Here is a 22,088-nt window from a genome sequence, read left to right as displayed (position 1 = left end):
CTCTGGATGGACTTCGGGAAATTATTCCAGTTAGAGGCTCACCACACATGTGTGAGTGGTTTAGGACATGGTGCAGAGAAGGGTTCGACAGCACTCACCTCCCCCCCCCCCCCCCCCCCCCCCCAGTGAACGTAATACTGTAATACATGTATAGTAGATGGCAACACACGCAGTCACAATCTGGCTTCAGAGCACCCACCAACAGAACTAGCTGACACACCCATCAAACATACACTCACCCTCCCCCCCCCCCCCTCCCAGCACACACACACACATGCGCGCTTGCCAATGCATAATTATGTTACAATCGACTTCCACTAAAATTATCAACTGGGATTGTACTGTGTTAAGAGTGTATGATTGATCTGCTGTTACATGATTGAAAACAGTCCCACAACTTGATGCTGAACAGTGATATAGGCTAGTTCTATCTTTATGTATACCACAGTACACTGTTAGTGGGTAGGAGAGGGATTTTACACAATACAACTGTACATGTACAGTGTGTACTGTCTGGTTATTACCTGAATCCGATGGTTGTGTGCATCAGTCACAGCAAAGCACTGGCCCAGTGCGCTGTGGTTCACTTGGACAACACCAGTTGGGAACTTGAACTCGCCAATTCCTGATCCACTCCTTCCTATGGTGCTGAACTCGGAGAAGTCCTTGTCAGTGATCTGCAGAGGGGGCATGGAGATGGACAGGAGAAATCAAGATGATTTAGAAATGGAATATAACTTCGTCAAATGCTTTGGACCAGTTTTCGAGGAGACAAAAGTATAATTAATGCTATAAGCAGTATAAGTGCCAGAGACATTACCATGCAAGTGAACACGTCTAGAGTAAAAAAGGGTGCGTAATTCCAGAAACGATTTTCTGCTACGGTCATCGGTGGAATTTACGGCACTAAGGCTCGTGCTTTTTGAGCTGTCTTAGAGTTCGTCCAAGCGTCTAAAGAGGCAGGTGCAAGACCGGCTGCCATTGAATTTTGATGACACTCCAAAGAAAAGTGTAGCCGCTAGTGTCGAAGGTAAAACAAGATGCAGGAAGCCTGCCTTATGGAACCTACTGTACAGTGGAGTCAACGTCAGGCGGCTCGGAGTACAATATTACGGACAATCATTACAGACGAGCTGCTGGTGAAAGTACCAATCACATATTCTGCAGCAAAGAAATTGAAAATTTCTTCCTTGTGCTGCGTGTCTTTAATAATGTTTTAGCTGCAGAGTGTTGAAAATAGGGGTACTGAAGTTTCATTTGTATAGCTGGCATATTCAAGTACAGGATGCGATATACAGTACATGTGGTCTGTCGTTCTGTACCGATAACGCGAACGTGTGAATCTCTTATACATGTGTATGTAATCAATGACTCATCATTTCGTCATTGTGGGTAGGGTGGGAAAAAATTGAACCGCCATTGGAAAAATCCTGGATCTGACCCTGGTGTGTGTGTGCGTGCGCACATGTGCGTGTGTGTGTGTGTATGTGTGTGTGTGTGTGTGTGTGTGTGTGTGTGTGTGTCCTCCCCCCCCCCCAGCACAAATTGCTATGGCTTCTGCTGTAGCATCGCTATCATCGCCTCTGGCGATGGGCGTCAAATGGTCAATGGTCAATGGTGTGTGTGTATGTGTGTGTGTGTGTGTGTGTGTGTGTGTGTGTGTGTGTGTGTGTGTGTGTGCATGTGTGTTCAGGTGTATGTTTTTTGTGGGGGGGGGGGCTCTGCACGTTGCCGGATGTGTCTGCTTTTCTGGCCTTAAATATCAATATCGATAAGATAAAAAATTCCTTGTGGCTGATAGGAACATCACACCATCTGACATCGGCAACATTGTTTTTGTGAAAGGGAAAGCAACAAAGAATTTGTCCCTATTCCTCTCTACCTTGGTTCTGTTGCTACACCGGTTTACTCGCTAAATGAGAATTGCGCCGGCGCAATGTTGAAGCACGTAATACCTTTTGTGAACTGTGATGTGTTTTTGTCCACAAAACCTGTTCCTGTTCACCAAATGATATCTAAACTTTTCCTGTATAGCCTACATCCTAGTGTATAGTACTGAGTGCTGGACTCCGCTGAAAGCAGACCTTGAAACCAGGCATTTCAACATGTTTTGGCCAGCATTGCCCTGAGGGGCTAGGTCACCTTGCCAGAATGCCAAAACCTCCCAGATTTCCAATCAACTCCTGTTTGGACAGCTGCCCAATACTTGTTTGAGATGTTGTCCAAGTAAATGGGATGCAGGTGCTCATGACTTCAAAGCTAGGGCTATCCCCATCTTCTGTCGGTCTGAGATGGCTGATGGCAGAATGTAGTGGTTTACGACGGTCATGAATTGGGCTTCTCCGCACTGACTGACACCACCAGCAATGGCGATAGTCTGCTTCATTGTTCTGTTGATGATTCTTCTCCAAACTCAGCTAACCTGCTTGCCACACATGTCTGGAGGAGCAACACATTTCTATCTCCTTGCAATGTGGCTCAATCCTGTGTTCTACCTGGTATCTGCTCTATAAGCCTTTCGTCGCTTTTGGCCATGAAATGTCAGAAGTTGGCAGCATGTGTGGTTCTACGTGCACTTGAGAGGGAATGCATGCATGCAGGTATGTGCACGTTTTTGAGTGTGTATTCTGTGGGTGGGTGGTTGAGCGTGTGTGGTTGTATGTTAGTGTAAGTGTGTGTTTGGGTGTTAACGTGTGTGGGCCAATGTATGAAGAGGAGAGAGTGTGTGTGAAATAACAGTGGTGCTGCACAACAAATACAGGTTTTGCTCGCAACATGAGCCATTAGTTAGTAAGTGCTCATCATTGCAGCAAGAAAAACAATTTCAATAAAATAGTATTACAAAGAGGTATTTACTTCTGCATGGGTTATAATGTGGGTATCCAATGACAACATAGTTTGTGTAAAATGTACATGTATGTGTAATTGTATGTTGTTGATTACTCAGGGGTCGTCTGTAAACACATGTATTTACTTAGAGAAGTCTAACAGGCGTTTGTGGTGGGTTCGCCTGCAAGGCGTATTTAAAAAATACATTTCAGAGTGCATGCATGCCATACCGCAAGTGTACATGTGTAATGGGTAGCCGAGTGGTAGGCGCGGTGTAATCAACAAGAATTACTTTTATTCTACTTTCAGGTACACATCTGAGATATAATCGTTAGTGAAAGAAGAAGCGGAAAAATAAATAACTTTCTCTCCGGTGCTCACCTAGAGGCTGAATCCTTATTCTTCGAGTTAGCTTTCATTGCTATCCAATCTAATCTAATCTTCTCTTCCTCAAAACAGAAATGCGCAGCCGCTTATATGCAGCAGACGCCGCACGCTTACATACGGAGATACACTAAATATACGTCAGGCAAAGCTCCGTATTAGTTCCGTGCTGCTTCCGTATTGGTCGGGCAGGGATACTACACCCTCCCTTCCTACAGATAATCACGCCCTCGTGATTTTCAAAAAATTAGTGAAGAGTTACGAACACAGCGTCAACCGGAAGATGGCAAATAATATATCGGAAATGATAACGTTTAGAGTAGACAGAAGAAATGAACTGATAACAAATCATAAAGTAGAAGCACACCAGGTTCACACGATCTCACGGGGTCAAAAGGGGAAAGAACTGTACTCCAAATAGGACCTGAAAAACCACAGCACTCTTGCTGCACAACGCTGGCACAACCCGCCAGGAACATCGCAGTTCAAAAACCGAACTGAATACACTATAACTATAAGGGGCGTTGTCACACACATTGTCCCACGTTAGCTGGGTAAGCCGTGGCTCACCATGATCAGACGCCTACCAAACTAAACTGGATTCACACACTCGCATAAAGGAAGACTGAAGAGAAAAGGGAGACTGAAGGAAGACAGGAAAGAAAATGCCATACCTGGAATCAGCGTTAGTAACCACGGCGGCGGCTGGAGCTATGGCCAGTATTGGCGGAGGGCGAGCCAGGTTTTATCTTTATCTTGGTTGGGCCGGTCACTCAGAGCGGCTAGCTCGGCGTCAGACAGATCACTCCCTCCTCGTCTTGTATCATGGTCTTCATATTGTCGATAGCATCGCTTGGCGCAACGTAAAGAGTGATGGTCTAGCCAGGAAGAGTGTTGACGAAATTCTGCATTCCACCACGGAGACGAAGTACCAAGTGAATAGTGGACTCCTGCTGAACGTTGTAGTCACTCAGGGTTCGGCCGTCTGCCAACTACGCGCCGGCAAAAATCAAACGCTGCTGGTCTTGGGGAATACCCTCCTTGTCTTGGTCAGCAGCCTGCATGTCGTCGTCCTCATCAGCTTCGCCATCACCACCGGTAGTATACATGTAGGTAGCGGGTTGCTTGGAATCGCCATCGGAGTCTCCAATGGATGCCGTGCGGAAAGAATGGTGATCCACGTTAGCACCCTGACTGTGCTGCACGCTAATAAGCATGGCCAGGCCCAGGAAAGCATGAAACACGATTCTCATCTTGATTCGTCGCACGGAGCTGCAGCGGGTTGAGCTATGGGGGTCTGGGGTCGAATCACGTTGTTTTATTTTACAAAAACACACCGCTGCCACCAATGTAATGGGTAGCCGAGTGGTAGGCGCGGTGTAATCAACAATAATTACTTTTATTCTACTTTCAGGTACACACCTGAGATATAATCGTTAGTGAAAGAAGAAGCGGAAAAATAAATAACTTTCTCTCCGGTGCTCACCTAGAGGCTGAATCCTTATTCTTCGAGTTAGCTTTCATTGCTATCCAATCTAATCTAATCTTCTCTTCCTCAAAACAGAAATGCGCAGCCGCTTATATGCAGCAGACGCCGCACGCTTACATACGGAGATACACTAAATATACGTCAGGCAAAGCTCCGGGCTTGAAAGTGATGACGTCAATCGTCGCTTGGCAACAAAACTGGATCCACTTCGCTTTTTGGATCCACTCGCGTCAAGCTGATTTGATGCTGTTTCCCATACTTTTCGAAGCAGAAAGAAGCGACATTTTGAGAAGAGGCCACTTGAAGAACTGTGGGAGCAATTTTCGATACCTAGTATACTCTTGACCCGGCAGGGCGGCTTCGTATGACCATGGTGCAGTGTTTTGCAGCAGAATGCAACCACAGGACAGAGGATCGCAAGTGCAGCTTCTTCCGATTCCCGGCGAGGGATCCAGAGCGCAGAGAGATATGGAGGAAGATGTGTCGGTAAGGATATGTAGGCAGCCTGTACAGTACCTGGATAGTTTTATCGTGATGTGCTATTCACGCTATGAGTAAATGCTTACCAAGTCTGCTAATGCGTTTTGCTTTGCTGGCGGATGGATGGCGTAACGCTTTTTCACAGTTTGTATTTTGTTCGATCGAGTGGAAGTAATTTTTTCAATTATTTTTTTTATTTTCCCATAGTTGCAGGGAAGCCTACATGTAGTTGGTCCCATAGGTCTTCAAACATTTGGTTGGTGACGGATGTGCGTAAATATCTACGGCGTGATAAATTCTTCCTCAGATTTTTCTCTTTCATATCCTGCAGGGCATGATTTACTCAAACCCAGAATCAGATGCATAGCAACTCACGTGTGTTACAGTGCATGGCATAAATGAAAGATCAGTGCAGTGTACAATGTAACCTCAAGAGTATATAACTCCCCAAGAGTGTGCAACTCCTGATACCCTTTCTATGGGGTACGTCGACGGCGAAAACTCACATCACGTGCAGTGTCGCAGTTGTACGTTTCCAGCCCGTTTTTAGCGAGCAGCGGAGTAATAAAAAAAATCTCTGACAGAAACTCACTGCGGGTATGCAAATCCCCAGCCAAATCATGGCAGATATTCGGATTGCACGCACGCAATCCTTCGTTTGTACGTAGTACGAACGTATCAGAGACACGTGATATGAGTTTTCGCCGTCGGAGACTCCATGTGCAGAGTTGCACACTCTTGGGGGGTTATATACTCTTGGTAACATCAAGAGTACTCTTGGTAACATTTAGTCTGTGGACTCCACAATCTGCGCAGTCGACTACGTATTTGTGCTACTGTCAGAGTCAGTACCGTACCGAGTGCTCAGAACATGTGGGGTACAGGTACACACTTCACACGACCTTTCGACCGCAATGCATGGCATGCATCGCACATTTTCGTTACACAACCCTGACCTTGAGTCGCAAGTAGGCGCATCTGCGTCGCAAACTGCCATGCGAAGTAGGCGCATCTGCGTCGCAAACTGCCATGCGATATGGGATAAATCATGCCCTGCCGTGCTAACTTATATTTTTGGCAGAACGATTTTGTTTTTAATCAATGATAGCCGTCTAGGCTAAGCTAAACCAAATGAGTACATGAGCAAGACTGTGCAAATCCTTATACAATCATGTAGGTGGCTTTTTATGATGCAATCTATTGTGACTATTTACTATTGTTTCAAGTTATTGAGCAGCTAGCTAAACTCTCCTGGATATTGTTTGCTCTGCACTTTGCAGGCGACAAGACAAGGAGCCAGATGCCAGTTCTCGACTATGTAGCTGTCATTTCAAAGACGGAGATAAAAAGAAGGACCCCACTATATTTCCACGAAATAAGGATAAGGCGTTCGGTTTTCAGGACCCTGAACCAATGCATAGAAGGTATGTAGTCTAGGTCAATGTAAGAGATTTGTATATTGAACTTGATGTTCTCCTGAAGCGATTTCTAAATTTGTTTTGCCATCCCCCTAAATGAAGTGTGCTATGTGAATTCTAGTAGAGGACCAGATCAGTATTTCATAACACTGTGAACCATCGACGGGCAATCTTTCATTTTTGTTTTGTTTCTCACTGTCTCTCCATTATTTTGTGCAGGAAACGGACTGTAAAGGCATTAGCTGTTGATGATACGGACAAGGATGGTAGCGAACCAACTGAAGCTGACCCATTTGAAGCTGAACGTGAAGCTGCTGAACGCGAAGCTGCTGAACGTGAAGCTACTACTATGCAACGCCTGCTTGAACTTTTCCAACGCATCGACACGTCAATTCTCGAAGTGAAGTATGATAAGCTGAAGGCTGAAGTTAGTGCCTTAGAAAAGCGAAAAGCGAAGGTGGAAATCCAGTTCTGTTTCGAATTTATTTCCCGGAAAGCTGAACTTGTCCGGCACTACACCGGCCTGCCGTCTGCTGACGACTTTCGTATCCTGTTTCGTCTTTGCACGAGGTTCCCGATAGAGTATCACCAGGGCTGGCGAGTGGAGCTGGTACCAATGGAGGACCAGCTCCTCATCACCCTCATGAAGTTGCGGTGCAACTTCAGTCTGACTGACCTCGGCTTACGTTTCGGCACTTCGCACACCACTATATCTAATATCTTCCATACATGGCTTTCTGTCCTTCATACTGTACTCTATCAAGGCATGCTCCCGTCGCAACTTCCGTCCGTCACGAAAAACAAGACTTCTCTACCCGTCTGCTTCTCTACGTTCTCCAGTTGTCGTTTAATACTTGATTGTACTGAAGTCGAAATTGCAATTCCAAGCCGTATGGACACTCAGACGTGGACCTATTCCCACTACAAACATAAAAATACATTCAAAGGTCTTGTGGGTGTCGCACCGAACGGTGTTGTCAATTATGTCAGTCCTCTGTACCCAGGTTCAACCAGCGACAAAGAAGTCGTTCGCCACTGTGGAGTGCTGTCAAAGTTGACAGCCGGTGACATGGTACTCGCCGATAAAGGATTCCTGATCCATGACTTGATGCCGGCTGGTGTTTCTCTAAATCTTCCTCCTTTTCTCACTACTCCTCAGTTTACCGCTGCTCAAGCAAATGTAACTGCCCGCATCGCAAGAGCTCGGATCCATGTGGAGCGAGCCATACAACGCATAAAGATCTTCGCCATTCTCGACTACATACCCTACCAATACCGTTCTTTCTCCAGCGAAATCTTCCAAGTCTGTGCAATGCTAACTAATCTTTGTAATCCTCTCCTGAAGGAGATTGAAGCTGGTGACCTCAGCGCTGATCCTGCATCAGAAACTTCTGAGCACACCGACATCTCTACTCTCACACCACTGCAAACCCCTGCTGCTACGCCATCACAGAAACTGCCCATCACACCCGACATGGTGAATCAGTTATTCGCAGTCCTGTCAGCTGCAGACCCGTTAGCCAAAGCACCAGCACCGTCAGCATCAGCCGCAGCACCGTCAGCCAAAGTACAGTCAGCATCAGCCACAGTACAGTCAGCATCAGCCGCAGCACCGTCAGCATCTGCCGCAGCAGCAGTACTGTCAGCATCTGCCGCAGCAGCAGCACCGTCAGCATCAGCCATCACACCCGACATGGTGAATCAGTTATTCGCAGTCCTGTCAGCTGCAGACCCGTTAGCCACAGCAGCAGCACCGTCAGCATCTGCCACAGCAGCAGTACCGTCAGCATCAGGCGCAACAGCAGCACCGTCAGCCGCAGCAGCAGCACGGTCAGCATCTGCTGCAGCACCGTCAGCCGCAGCATCTGCCGCAGCACCGTCAGCCGCAGCAGCAGCACCCTCAGCATCTGCCGCAGCACCGTCAGCCGCAGCAGCAGCACCCTCAGCATCTGCTGCAGCCGCAGTTTCACGGGTCTCCCTGGATACATTGCATTATTTGCCACATGACATGTGCCAGTCTCGAATGGATGGGCGGCAATGGAGCAATGCCTGCACCATCATTGCATGTCTACAGGCCTGGAAGTACCTGACTGTGCCCTACCCCATACAGCCATTGTCATCTGCCGAAGTCACGAAGAGATTTGTAAACAGCATGAGAGAGGGCAATCGACTGTATGATGATGCCAAGTTGGGGAACAATCTCCTTGCCATTTATGATGCGCTTGATGTCATACCAGGCAAGCCACTTCGGGTGGCACCTCGTTCCGATTTTGGTGCACGAAATGAGGAAGGTTTATCAAAGTTGTTAAAGAAGTGTAAGGATCAGGCTATTCTTTCCCAATCTGTTCTTCCTGCCTCTTTAATTCAAAATCCCTACACCATTCTTCTGGTATTTTTCCCATCTGGTTATGCTCAAGTCTTCGACAGCCATGCCCATGGCGAGCGTGGTGCCCTAATCGCTATTCTCCCAGCTGACATGAAAGTTGCAGCGAATTTTCTTTCCACGCTTGTTGGGCACATAAAAGATAGCCATCTCTGTATATTGGCACGAAAACAGTAGTTTATCCTTTTGGTGCGTTTTGCCAAAATTATCTTGACCCACTGATTGTGACGAGAAATGTAGTTCTGGAAACTATAAACATTTCAGCCATGTGTTATGGCGATCGCATGCATTCCCCCGATACACATCGCATACATACTCATTCTTCCAAGTTGCTTCACGTTATGATCTTGCATTTGAAAGCCCTATTTGAATATTGTGGCCAGCTGTCTTTGATGGTACGGTACGGCACAGGTACGAGCTGTCTTTGATGGTACGGTACGGCACAGGTACGGGATAGCGCAAGGCATGCCGATGGCACAAACAAACAAACACAAAGTTAAAGCTGTGATGACCTTGGCTAGCGTCAGACGTTACTGAAGTAACGTCTTTTGCATAGCATGCATTCCCCCGATACACATCGCATACATACTCATTCTTCCAAGTTGCTTCACGTTATGATCTTGCATTTGAAAGCCCTATTTGAATATTGTGGCCAGCTGTCTTTGATGGTACGGTACGGCACAGGTACGAGCTGTCTTTGATGGTACGGTACGGCACAGGTACGGGATAGCGCAAGGCATGCCGATGGCACAAACAAACAAACACAAAGTTAAAGCTGTGATGACCTTGGCTAGCGTCAGACGTTACTGAAGTAACGTCTTTTGCATAGCTACGGTAATAATATAATTGTCAGCTCGTAGGTGCAATTGTGTGGAATGTTCAGGTGGTGTTGAAGGAAGAGGAAGGTGTAGAGTTATGATTGCAGCCATGGCACAGGTGACTAAAGCAAGAGGGGTGCTGTTTATCATGCACCTACAATATTCATGCATAAACGAACACGCACATGCACCCACACATACAGAATTATACACCCATACACAACGCATCACACACAAACACACACACACACATGCACCCAGCCACACCTACACACACAGTGGCAGAACTTCAATTTAGAACAAACATACAGATGTTCTCACTGTACTCTACTGTACGCTGTTTTGGTGGAAAGAAAGACATGGCTGGATATAGAAGGGAAGAGTTACACAGGCCATTGCAATCCTAGGATTGACTACACACCACCATCCAGAAAGACAGGCAAGAAAAAGGTTTTGTAGAATTCCTCGATCCGAGCCAAATTTCCTGACCAGGTCGGGTCAGCCCGAATTGGGATGATCACCGTCTCCAACGGAGTCCACACGACAAGGTCGCATACTTCATGACCTGTCAGACATAAGTTACCTTGGATTTGATGGAAATAATTCCATCCAGATTCAGTTGACAAATCAAGGGAAAAGTTAGCAGGAGAGGAAGAAGACACTGACAAGAAGAAGGTCTTTTCCTTCGCCATAGCTGCAAGAGATGTCGATCTTGCCGAGTACGGACACTTGACCTCGATGAGCTTTGTTTCGCTAACTACGCCATCTGGGGAACCACCAATGAGGCCACATGGTGCAAGCCATAAGCCGCTGGATCTCACAGACACATATTCACACTCCTCATAGCATGCAACAGCCGTACTTTCGTGCATGAGACCCCACTGGATGGCCTTTTGCCCAGACAAATCATACTGACCAAGAAGGCGAGTAAATAAAGATTTAGATGGCTGGCGGCCAGATGAGATAGTCTTCAGCACAGGACCGAAGTTGGATGCCGTTATTCTGCCCTTGCGTAGAAGCGACCAAGTAGCATTCGAGTTTTGGCCACGTGTTGCTTTTTCCACAGCTACAATTTGGGCAGCAGATACGGATAGCCTGGTACACACATAGGTGACTTTGTGTTCTGCTTCCAGGAATCCTTGACTCAGGGTAATACCTTCAACCGTCTCCGTCGGCAAATTGTCCGCTTCTTTCACCTCGGGATCTAGCAGCCAACGAAAACCCTTCCACCTGTCAAGTGTCCCAAGCTGATGGTGAAACCATGCCCTGTCCTCATTATCCACAGGGCGTGAAATGGCACAAAACGGCTTCGACTTCGGGAAAATGTCATCCACAGTCCTACAAAGCAGATAAAATGCGTGCACACACACACACACACACACACACACACACACACACACACACACACACAGAGTGCTTTTTATTACTCCGTTGCTCGCTAAAAACGGGCTGGAAACATACAACTGCGACACTGCATCACGTGACGTGAGTTTTCGCCGTCGGCGTACCCCATAGAAAGGGTATCATGAGTTGCACGCTCTTGGGGGTTATACTCTTGCTAATATCAAGAGTCTGCCTGTCTTCTGGCATATGCGAATACGTGGACTTACTGTTGACGTAAACGCGGACGTGCATATACTAATATCAATAAGTATATAAACAAGAGTGTGCAACTCGAGGATGGGTTGGCCCACGACGCAATTTTTTGTTGACGTAATATTTTCTATGACGGACACGCTGCGAGCCTTTTGGGAAGTTTTGCCTCGTGCACTTGGCCAGGCTTTACATTACAAGGTCGGTGCCCAGCACCTGCTCTTACACTGCCCTGCGGCAAAATCCGCATGCTCTGTAAAAAAAGGTGACGTCAACAAAAAATTCTGCCCGCGGGCCGCGGTATCTGCAGATTGTGCAGGAGAGATCCGGAGTTGCACACTCTTGTTTATCTACTCTTGCTAATATTGATAAGCATCCTCCACATCAGTAACAGTAACACCTGCCAACTGGTTGTCGCACATGCTGGATTGCCAGTAAGCTAAACATCGAGGCAAAGAATTTCATGAAACCAATACATGTACGTGTTGCAGTCACATCGGAGGCACCAGTTTTCTACTTTCACAAAACTAATAATCAACAATAATTTGCTTAAAAATCCTTACTTTGTTTCACTAGTTCCCTTCCGTACAGTCCAAGAACATTCCCTGTCCGTGCTGCTCACATTCTTGTTCGCGTAGACAAGGGCTGCAGCCATGTGGTGGCACCGTCCTTGGCCTTTGGGACAAGTGCACGAAGCGCGTACAACGCCACCTTCAGAACCAAGTTCGATCTACACAAAAATTTGAATATAAAAATAGTAGAAATATTCAAAGACGATGTGAGGGTGTCCAGGTCGATAGAAGAGACTGTAAGCAGCTAGGAACGGCACAACAGTTGCTTAGTGCTAGGTTGCTCACCTCCACATCATATCTCTTGTCCTTCATGCTTGCGTGGATCTTGGCAGTAATGTGCCCAAGCTCATGGTGAAACAGAAATGATTCCACGCGGTTCGAAGAGTGTGCATTTTCTCCACGCTGGATCAGCCTTGGTTCTCCACTGAAAAAAGTGGCGATGCTAGATAACGGTACTAAAGACATTCTAAAACAAACAAAACGCAGAACTGGGGGCCAGGGGGAAGACAGCAGCCTAGGCTTCTGGTCGAAATCGAAAGAAATATATGTCTCCTCCACTATTTTCAAAGCTGGTCACAAGAGCTCGAGTGGGTAGTGGATCCAGTTCATGTTGCACGTGATCCCGTGACGTAGGACTTTCAAGCCCTATTGTTCCGTGCTGCTTCCGTATTGGTCGGGCAGGGATACTACACATGTACATGATGTACTATACTGTAGTGGATATGGAAATCCGGTCACACGTCTAGCGGCCCCAGGGCGCTGGCCATGCAGCCGTGGGCAAGCAGACCACACATGCGCTGGAACGCGCTGGTCGCATCGGAACAACATGACTGTGAACTGTTCTGTACGCGCTGAGGGCGCCGGCCCCGGTTAATCGACTGGATTTACATGTCCACGACAGTAGCACTGCTACAGCTAGTACTGGTAGGCGTTGAGATGCACTACACTGCACTACACCCGTCACAGAAGAGTAGACAGGGACACAATACACAGCCATACTCTGTACTCCCAGAAACATGCGCTTGCATGCAGTGACAGGCAGCTACCAGCAGACTTGTAGGTGTGAAACAGGATCCTTGGCTTGGGCTTAGGTGCACATGTAGACCATGACAGTATGACTCAGGTGCACTTGCTTTACATGCGACCCGACAAGATAATTTTTGGTTCGTTATAAACGAAAACTGTTCACTATACAGGGTCAATTAAGTTTCCGTGCATGGCACGGTAAGTGAAGTTAGCAACCACATTCCTAACATAAACTTTGCACGTACTTGCCATAGCGCATCACGTGCCCGTGCAGAACACGCACTCCGAACTCCCGCGCTCCGGCACGGGACCACGCGGAGCATGCGCATTACTCCGGCTCTCGATGCTGTTTCTTCATCCTTGCTGCACCAACAGTCAGATCGCTTGACAACCTTGGCCAGTTTTTGAACAGTTTTTGAGTGACTTCGCTTGACAACCTTGGCCAGCTTTTGAGCATTGAGCACTTTCCATTTCCGAGCAACCATGTCTGAATCTCTGTCAGTGAACGACGCCAAGAAAATGCGCTCTGTAGAGCTGCGACAAGAACTGGCGGCCCGCAATTTAGACACGACGGGGACCAAACCCAGGCTGTTGACTCGCCTGCTCGAGTCATTGGAGTTCACTGCAGTGCGCGAGGACTTGGCCACTCAGGCAGCCGAGCAGAACCTACCCCAGGCAACTGCTGCTCCGTCCCTGAGGGACATTATCCGGGAGGAGGTCCGTGCTGCCCTTGGAAATCAGGCCGCAGCTCCAGTCCCGCCGGCAGCTCACGCAGCGGCACCCCCACCGCCAGCTCACACAGCGGCACTCCCACGGCAAGCACCAGCAACTCCGCAGGACGCTCTGCCTGCTCCGCATTTGGCGGCTGCCGTCTCACCGCCAATGAACCCCGCAGGTAAGAGAACGTTTTATGCAACCGTGCCGAAAGCCATTCACGATAAAGTAGTAACTGGCCAATTTGTTGAATTGGGCTCATTGTTGCCTAACCCGTCCCAAGGGGACACCAGCCGCAGCATTCTCCAGATCGACCACGACAGCTCGCAAGGCGCAGTGGTCCTAGCACCGGCCAACAGGCCCTCCAGGAAGGTCGAGGACATCGATACCTGGCTCGACGCCTGGACAACATACTGCGCGATTTACGCCACAGCACACCCCTCCAGGGCCCCAGAGCTGTTTGCGTACCAGCAGATTATCCTGAAAGTAGCCCGGAAATTTCGATTTGAGGCCGTGCAGGAGTATGACCGATCATTCCGCTCACTCCTGGCCGCGGACCCAACCATGCGGTGGGACGCAATAGTCCAGGACCTATACACAATTATATTTGACGCGCGGGCATTTCGTCCCTTTCGGCCCACCGTCAGCAATGACGCTCGTTCCTTTCGGCCCAACAGCAGCAACGACGCTCGTTCCTTTCGGCCCAGCAGCGGCAACGACACGGTCGACAAAGAAGTATGCCGCCTCTTCAACCAAGGAAAGTGCGCCCGCTCCAACTGCCGCTTCGCCCACAGCTGCCTCTCTTGCGGCCGCCTCGGTCATGGCCAATCCACATGCTCTGCTGGCCAACCCCGCAGCTCCAATTAGCTCACACGCGCCTTGGTCCCCTGTAAATATTCCCCTGCTGTTTGAAGAGCTATCCCAGCACCCCGATAACGATTTTGTGCATTCTCTCTGTCACGACATGCGCTTCGGGGCCCGCATTGGCTATCACGGTAATAGATCCCGCCTCATCGCCCCTAATCTCCCTTCCGCATTGCTCAACCCTGCCGCCGTCTCTGCTTACCTTCAGTCTGAATGCACGCGTGGCCACATGGCCGGGCCTTATTCCCAACCCCCATTCCCTAATATCCGATGTTCTGGCGTTGGCATCGTGCCCAAGAAGTCTGGCGGCGTACGCCTCATCATGCATTTATCTGCCCCTAGCGGCTCTAGCATTAACGATGGCATTTACCCTGACGAATTCTCCCTGCATTACGTTACGGTAGATGACGCAATACGCTGTATCTTCCAGCACGGCCCCGGAGCTCTCCTCTCTAAGGTTGACATGAAGCACGCCTTCCGGCTCTGCCCTGTTTCCCCTGACGACTGGCCCCTACTTGGCATTTTTTGGGAAGGTTCGTACTATGTCGATAAGGTACTACCATTTGGCCTCAGATCCTCCCCGTTTCTGTTCAACAGACTTGCCGACGCTGTGGCATGGATTGCAGTTAATAATTACGATATTGTTGATTTGCTGCATTACCTAGATGATTTCTTTCACGTCCAGCCGCCCAACTCCGCAGCTATGCTCAAATTCAAGACACTGCTGGCTGTATTTGACATGCTGAATATCCCATTGGCCGACGGAGAGGACAAAGTGTGCCCGCCGTCAACTTCAATAACGTTCCTGGGTATCGAGCTCGACACAGCCGCCTGGGAGCTGCGCCTCCCGGCTGCGAAACTGGCGGAACTACGGCTAGCACTTGCCGCGTGGCTGTCGAAGCAGATGTGCACCAAGAGGGAACTGCTGTCCCTGGCCGGTAGCCTGTCTTTCGCAGCCAAAGTCATTCCAGCGGGTCGCACGTTCTGCAGACGCCTGTTCGACAGCGCAGCAACGCTCCCTAGCCTAGATGCACCGGTAGCCGTACCCTCGGAGGCGAAGCTTGACATCCTGTGGTGGGATGCCTGCATCAGCCAATGGAATGGTCGGAAGCCCCTCATCGAGCCGTCCTGGAGCACAGCCGAAGACATCGGGCTGTACACCGACGCTTCGGGTCGACACGGTTTCGGTCTGGTTTTCGGCAGCAAGTGGTCCTATGGCGCATGGTCTCCTGACCAAGCTGAGCACACTATTGAATGGAAAGAATTGTACGCCGTGATGTTGGCCCTCTGTACCTGGGCACACACGTTGGAGGACAGACGAGTGCTACTCTACACTGACAACGAAGCAATCTGCTACATCTGGCGCTCTGGCACGTCCCCAAATAGAGCGGTCATGAACTTGGTCAGGGCCGGCTTATTGAAAGCCGCCCAGCATAACATTGTCCTCCTGCTTCGCCACATCGCCGGACACTGCAATGATCTTGCTGATTCTCTCTCCCGTCTGCAGGTACGGCGCTTCCGGACCCTCAACCCAACTGCCGACGCAGCGCCTACACCACCAGCGCAGTCCACCCTCCATCAGTTGATGACGCAGCCATGGAGCTCATCCGTCACGGCCTGGCAGACAGCTCCAGCGCGACGTACGCTTCAGTGCAGCGTTCCTACGAACGCTTTGCTGCCCTACGGCAGGTCGCGTCGTACCCGGTGACGGAGCCCAGCCTGATTAACTTTCTGAATTGGAAATTCTCGTCCGGCTCGTCTGGCTCGTCTCTGAAACTCTACACCCAGGCGCTGAGACATCAGCACGTCCTGCAGGGCCTCTGCCTGGATGTTTTCGCCTCACCGCGTGTCCGGCTGCTCCAGCAGGGGGCGCTCAGATCCCAGACGGCAGTCCGGAAAGTGCTAACGGCCGCAACTTTGGACGATCTGGCTGGCGTACAGCACTACCTGCAGTCCACTGTGCCTAGCCCGCACAACCGCGCCATGCTCTGGAGCGCCGTGACTCTGGCCTTCCACGGGCTGCTCAGAGTCAGCGAGTACACCTTCACGGCACGGGGCGCCGGCCTTGAGTACAGCGATGCGACCATGTACCCAGACCGCGTGGAGCTGCGCCTGCGCGTGACAAAGACGAGCCAATACGGCAGCGGCCAGGACATCAGCGTCAGGAGGACAGGCTCGCCGACATGCCCGCACACGGCAGCCACCAGCTACCTAGCAGCCCGTGGCTCGGCACCTGGCCCGCTCTATCGCTATGATGACGGCACGCCCCTGAAGCCGCATAACATCAACAGGCTACTACAAACAGCCTTGCCTAACAAAGACGTGCGCAGCCACAGCCTCAGACGAGGCGCTGCAACGCTGGCAGGCAAAGCTGGCGTGCCTGAGTATGTGCTGAAGACCGCCGGCAGGTGGCAAAGCTCTGCCTACCTCCGCTATGTCCGCACCCCTGTCGCAGACAGAGCATTGCCAGCGGCGTTGTTCTAGTCTCTGCCCGTTATGCTAATGGGTAGCCGCATTGGACGGCCCTAGCGACAGCTGTAGTGTACATATGATATACATATTATACTATAACTATGGTAATGCTACTATAACTATAGTAATGCCGATAATTCCTGTTTGGGTCATGTTGTATTTTTGGGAGAACGGTAGGGATCGTGGGTCAGGCCGGCATTGAGCCAAGTGCGCCTACATGTGCTCACAAGTGCATCCCTACCGTATGCTCACGTATTGACACGCCTAAGAACGGTAGGGATCGTGGGTCAGGCCGGCATTGAGCCAAGTGCGCCTACATGTGCTCACAAGTGCATCCCTACCGTACGCTCGTGTATTGACACGCCGGGCAATTGTTGCCCCCATTAGCCCTGGCATTGGCCAGTCTAACGCACATTGGTGCTTGCGATACTACGGCATTGGACCATAGTATTGCATACTGTATGCGGCAATTGTTGCCTATGCCCTGATAATACAACGCGTAATAGCTCCCAAACAGGTCGGCTTGTTGTGTGGTTGTTAAATATAAGTTTCCGTGCATGGCACGGTAAGTGAAGTTAGCAACCCACCAACAATTACATTCCTAACATAATTTGCACGTACTTGCCATAGCGCATCACGTGCCCGTGCAGAACACGCACTCCGAACTCCCGCGCTCCGGCACGGGACCACGCGGAGCATGCGCATTACTCCGGCTCTCGATGCTGTTTCTTCATCCTTGCTGCACCAACAGTCAGATCGCTTGACAACCTTGGCCAGTTTTTGAACACCACCACCCACCCCATCATCTCTAACCATCATTCTATTCTAAGCCATCCCGGAAGGGAGAACGGTAGGGATCGTGGGTCAGGCCGGCATTGAGCCAAGTGCGCCTACATGTGCTCACAAGTGCATCCCTACCGTATGCTCACGTATTGACACGCCTAAGAACGGTAGGGATCGTGGGTCAGGCCGGCATTGAGCCAAGTGCGCCTACATGTGCTCACAAGTGCATCCCTACCGTACGCTCGTGTATTGACACGCCGGGCAATTGTTGCCCCCATTAGCCCTGGCATTGGCCAGTCTAACGCACATTGGTGCTTGCGATACTACGGCATTGGACCATAGTATTGCATACTGTATGCGGCAATTGTTGCCTATGCCCTGATAATACAACGCGTAATAGCTCCCAAACAGGTCGGCTTGTTGTGTGGTTGTTAAGTATGGTTTCAAACCAGGACATGGACAAGGGTTCGCTATATCACGGAATTCGCTGCATGTGAGTTCATTGTAAGTGGAGTCGACCGTACTGTATACGTGTGCATAGTGTGGTGTTTATTTTGAGTGGTATTATCTGAGTGGGTCAAGAAAGAAACGCAGTGACGCAATCTCAAAGTAAGTATATGTATTTACTAACGGTCCCTCACCGTGTCCCGGCTTTCTCTTTTGTTTCTCTGGGCCTTTTTTAAGTTTTTCTGAGCAGCTGGCTTTACTGCATTGTTGATCAATTTTGCACGTAAAAGAGGCTACTGTTTACATGTAATCCTTACAACATGATTGGAACACCAAGACCATACCTGTAGGTCGTTGGCAGCATCAGCAATGATCACTCGTTCATCATCTGTTACATGCACAGCTGTTGGGTACTGGAACTGTCCACAGTTTGTACCCTCCTGACCAATCGTCTGCTTGAACTGGCCATCAACACCGTGTATCTAAGTGTATTGACAAAAAGGAATACAATTTACAAATGTTAACACAACCATGCACCCATACATAGCCCAGATCCAAACATACATGTAGTAAACATTTGGTTGCAGTTCTATAGTGTGAATCTAGCGAAAAGCTCGTCCAAAACTGTCAGTCACACCTACACACCCAATGTGCTGTCGGCCACCCCATTCCACTTGCACATCACCACCACAGCCAGGACAATTTAGTTGAGATATTGACTATTCAGACCCTCCAGATAGCTTTTTGGTCCAACACGGTAACAGAGCTCATCAGTGGAGGTTGTTGATACATGTAATGGTTGATTAAGATAAAATGAGTGATAGATGTTGTATAGGGGAAAACTTTCACAATTTCACACTTGCCGAGTCTCTAGTGTGACATGCCCTAGCAAACAAAGGGGTTAGGTGATAACCGACAGTTTTAACAGATGTGACAATACAAGTGTGCAGTGCTTGGACATTCAGCACTCGTATGTATGAGTGGCTATTGGCTACTAGTAGCACCTCTCTTTGTTTGTTGATTTTTTACCAATTCTAGTACTGCAGACGACCTGAAAGCATGTCCTAGTAACGCACACCTGCACTATCTGTTATCACCTATAGCCTTAGTGTCCTATGGCATGCCACACTTCGATGTAGAAAGCGCACAATTGCGACTGTTTTACCCTATTATAACATTATCCCTTCACCCGGATCATCCACTATTAACAACCACCACTGATGAGCTCTGTTGGAGCAAAGCAGCTGCCTTCAGGGTCTGAGATATCAATATCACAATGGAAATGTCCTCGTTGCGGTGGTGATGTGCAATTGGAATGGCCCGGCCAAAAAAACATTTAGGTGTGGGGATGTCACAGGTATTCCAAGTATTTTGTGATGTACAATGATCACCTTTCTCCAGTTTGATGGTTTAGAAAACTGATCTGCAAGAGAAATGACATTCTGCTCATATCAACTTCTCAGCTCTTGTGTTCACTGGGCTTTCAGGTTAACTGGATGGCGCAAAAACGTAAATTTTGAATTTTGAAGAATTCTTCCAAGGGATTGTCTACTACTGTTTCAGACAGTCTTGAGCATCTTCAACCTGACCAATTGGGATCCTTATTTTTCAATTCTAAAAAAGCACACAGACCCTCCCGAGCAGGTCATCCATCAGAGTGACAATTACATACACACCGTAGTTGCCGGATAGCAATGTACTGTGAGTTCAGTTACCTTTATTCTGTGGTTTCTGCTGTCACAGATGATCAGGTCACCAGCTTTGTTGGATGCTAGTCCCATAGGGTCGCCAAACTGATCTCTCCCGCTGCCGTGACTACCAAATGAGTACCTTGATTTGCGGATCTGTGTGTAATCACGCTGCAATACAGGAGAGCAGTAAGAACAACAGCAATCAACTCTTGGACCACATAGGGAGAAACAAGTGATGTCAAACCCAGCTGGGTGGTCATACACTTCACACTTCGATTTCAAATTTTGATTGGCCTCATGTTTCGTATAAGGAGTAGATGATGGGATAAACATCACCCTAAGGTGAGGGAACAATCAATCCTCCGGAATGTTCATGACAAAGATAGTTTCAAGCAACGCAACATTGAACCAACAACAATCGAGTCAGTAGCAAAACGAACAAAGGAAAGGACTAAACTAACTGCAATGGCACTAGACGACTGTCTGGAGGCACTTGACTCCAGGGCAGCAATGCGTGAGTCCACTGCAGCCAAGCGTGAATCCATGGTGGAATTGAGTGAAGTGAGAGTTGATGAGTGGGCACTGAGGTTAGTGTCGATGGTGGAAACTCTCTCCCTCCATGCATCCATGCCGTTCACTTTCTCTTCCACAGCTGTCACTCGGATGATGATTGCCTGCTGTTGTGTGGAAATCGTTTGCAGTTGAGTCAGAATGTCTGCAAACTGACTCAAATAGCGATCTGCGGACTAGACAAACACATAATAAAGAACACCATCCACAAACACACACATACACACGCACAGACAAATTCAACAACAAACACACACATGCACACACACACAATATTCACACACAAACACACACATGCACACGCATACACACACACATACACACACACACACACACACACACACACTATGGATTCTTATACTCTGCGTGAACCCAATTGAAGCATTTCTATCTATGGATCACAGAAAACACAAAAATCCCGTGGTGTGTAGTACTCGTACGAGAAAATTTCACAAATCTGAAAGAGAGCATTCAATTATTTTGCAAGGAAGAATTCAAAATTGACGGAGTGGAGCAGTAATCTCTGTATATTGAGTAGTGCTAACTGGTCACTGCTATTATGGATTTAGGAGTCTCGTCCGTAATTATCGAAAAATTAAAAAAATCCGTCCTCGTGCAAAATTATCTCTAACCCACCCACCCCACCCCCATTTTTTCCCATTAATATTTTGATTTTTCCCAATTCCCAGCTAGAAAAAAAGAACTCCTGACCCCAGGGTCACTGACTGCACCTGTGTCAGGTACATTGTACTAGTTAATTAGGGGTTGAGAAGAAGTAGCGTAAATTAGGGGTCAAAGGGGTGTACCGGGTACCCGACCGTTAATCTCAGGTACCGTTAGTAAAAGGGTACCCGTTTGGATTTTGATGAACCGGTCAGTACGGAGCAACACTGCTGGGATCGTGTATTCCAGGCGGGAGTCGATTATTTACAACTCCACGCTGGGTGTCTGCATTGTTTTTGCGTTTTGCACCTAGTAGATCTACTCCTGCGTCTATCAGACACCAATCGATTTGCGAATCACAATGAGATATCAAAATGCAGCCCGAGAACAGATGAATTAAAATCTTGATTCATGTGAAAATTGCGCAAAAATTAAAACAGGCCTTAGAACTAGAAGCCACTCTAATGCTTCCATTGCCATATCTAAGCACCGGACAACTGATGGAGTAAATTCTTTTTCTAATCGTGCCGCAATTTTCTTTAGTACACTGCCTGCCGAGTGGCGCAGACACCACCGTACCTCTACATTTGCAAACCAACTCAGGGATCTTTTTAAAGACCCAGTGGCGTTTAAGAAGTATTTTGACCTTCTTTTTGGAATCTGTTGAGTTTCTCGATGATCTTGATAGTTCTTGTACTAAGCTTGAAGTTGACTTGGTGTTTGATTACTGTACTGCTTGATATCTGGATTCCTATTTTGTTCTTTTCTTTTCCTTTCCTTTCCACTTATCCCGTTATTGGCCCTCCTAAGAGTTGTGTGTATCACTGTTGAGGCATCCGATGGTAAACGAGAGAGCTTGGAAGCTCAGAGCACTGCGCTATGTTTTGTTGCC

General features: G+C 48.5%; 3 protein-coding genes across 3 annotated transcripts; 2 read left to right on the top strand and 1 right to left on the bottom strand.

Moving 5' to 3' along the window:
• The first annotated feature begins 4,897 nt into the window (after positions 1 to 4,897).
• LOC135818243 (uncharacterized) lies at positions 4,898 to 9,361 on the top strand. The gene is made up of 3 exons (XM_065331602.1): positions 4,898 to 5,188; positions 6,463 to 6,606; positions 6,820 to 9,361. Exons 1-3 carry the CDS (start codon positions 5,067 to 5,069, stop codon positions 9,158 to 9,160), a joined length of 2,607 nt encoding a protein of 868 aa, XP_065187674.1. The 5' UTR covers positions 4,898 to 5,066; the 3' UTR covers positions 9,161 to 9,361.
• Positions 9,362 to 9,589: 228 nt separating this feature from the next.
• On the bottom strand, positions 9,590 to 12,614 carry LOC135818246 (uncharacterized). Its single transcript, XM_065331605.1, has 3 exons — positions 12,252 to 12,614; positions 11,958 to 12,124; positions 9,590 to 11,139 (listed from the first exon to the last, which is right to left on the bottom strand). The coding sequence occupies exons 1-3, from the start codon at positions 12,429 to 12,431 to the stop codon at positions 10,215 to 10,217; spliced, it is 1,272 nt and encodes a 423-aa protein (XP_065187677.1). The 5' UTR covers positions 12,432 to 12,614; the 3' UTR covers positions 9,590 to 10,214.
• Positions 12,615 to 13,429: 815 nt separating this feature from the next.
• LOC135818245 (uncharacterized) lies at positions 13,430 to 18,264 on the top strand. Its single transcript, XM_065331604.1, has 2 exons — positions 13,430 to 13,887; positions 16,078 to 18,264. Exons 1-2 carry the CDS (start codon positions 13,476 to 13,478, stop codon positions 17,052 to 17,054), a joined length of 1,389 nt encoding a protein of 462 aa, XP_065187676.1. The 5' UTR covers positions 13,430 to 13,475; the 3' UTR covers positions 17,055 to 18,264.
• Positions 18,265 to 22,088: the final 3,824 nt, after the last annotated feature.

This window comes from Sycon ciliatum, chromosome 5 (assembly GCF_964019385.1).
Source record: "Sycon ciliatum chromosome 5, ocSycCili1.1, whole genome shotgun sequence".
NCBI lineage: Eukaryota > Metazoa > Porifera > Calcarea > Leucosolenida > Sycettidae > Sycon > Sycon ciliatum.
Note: the sequence above shows the minus strand (reverse complement) of the source record. Positions and strands in the feature narration are given on the sequence as shown.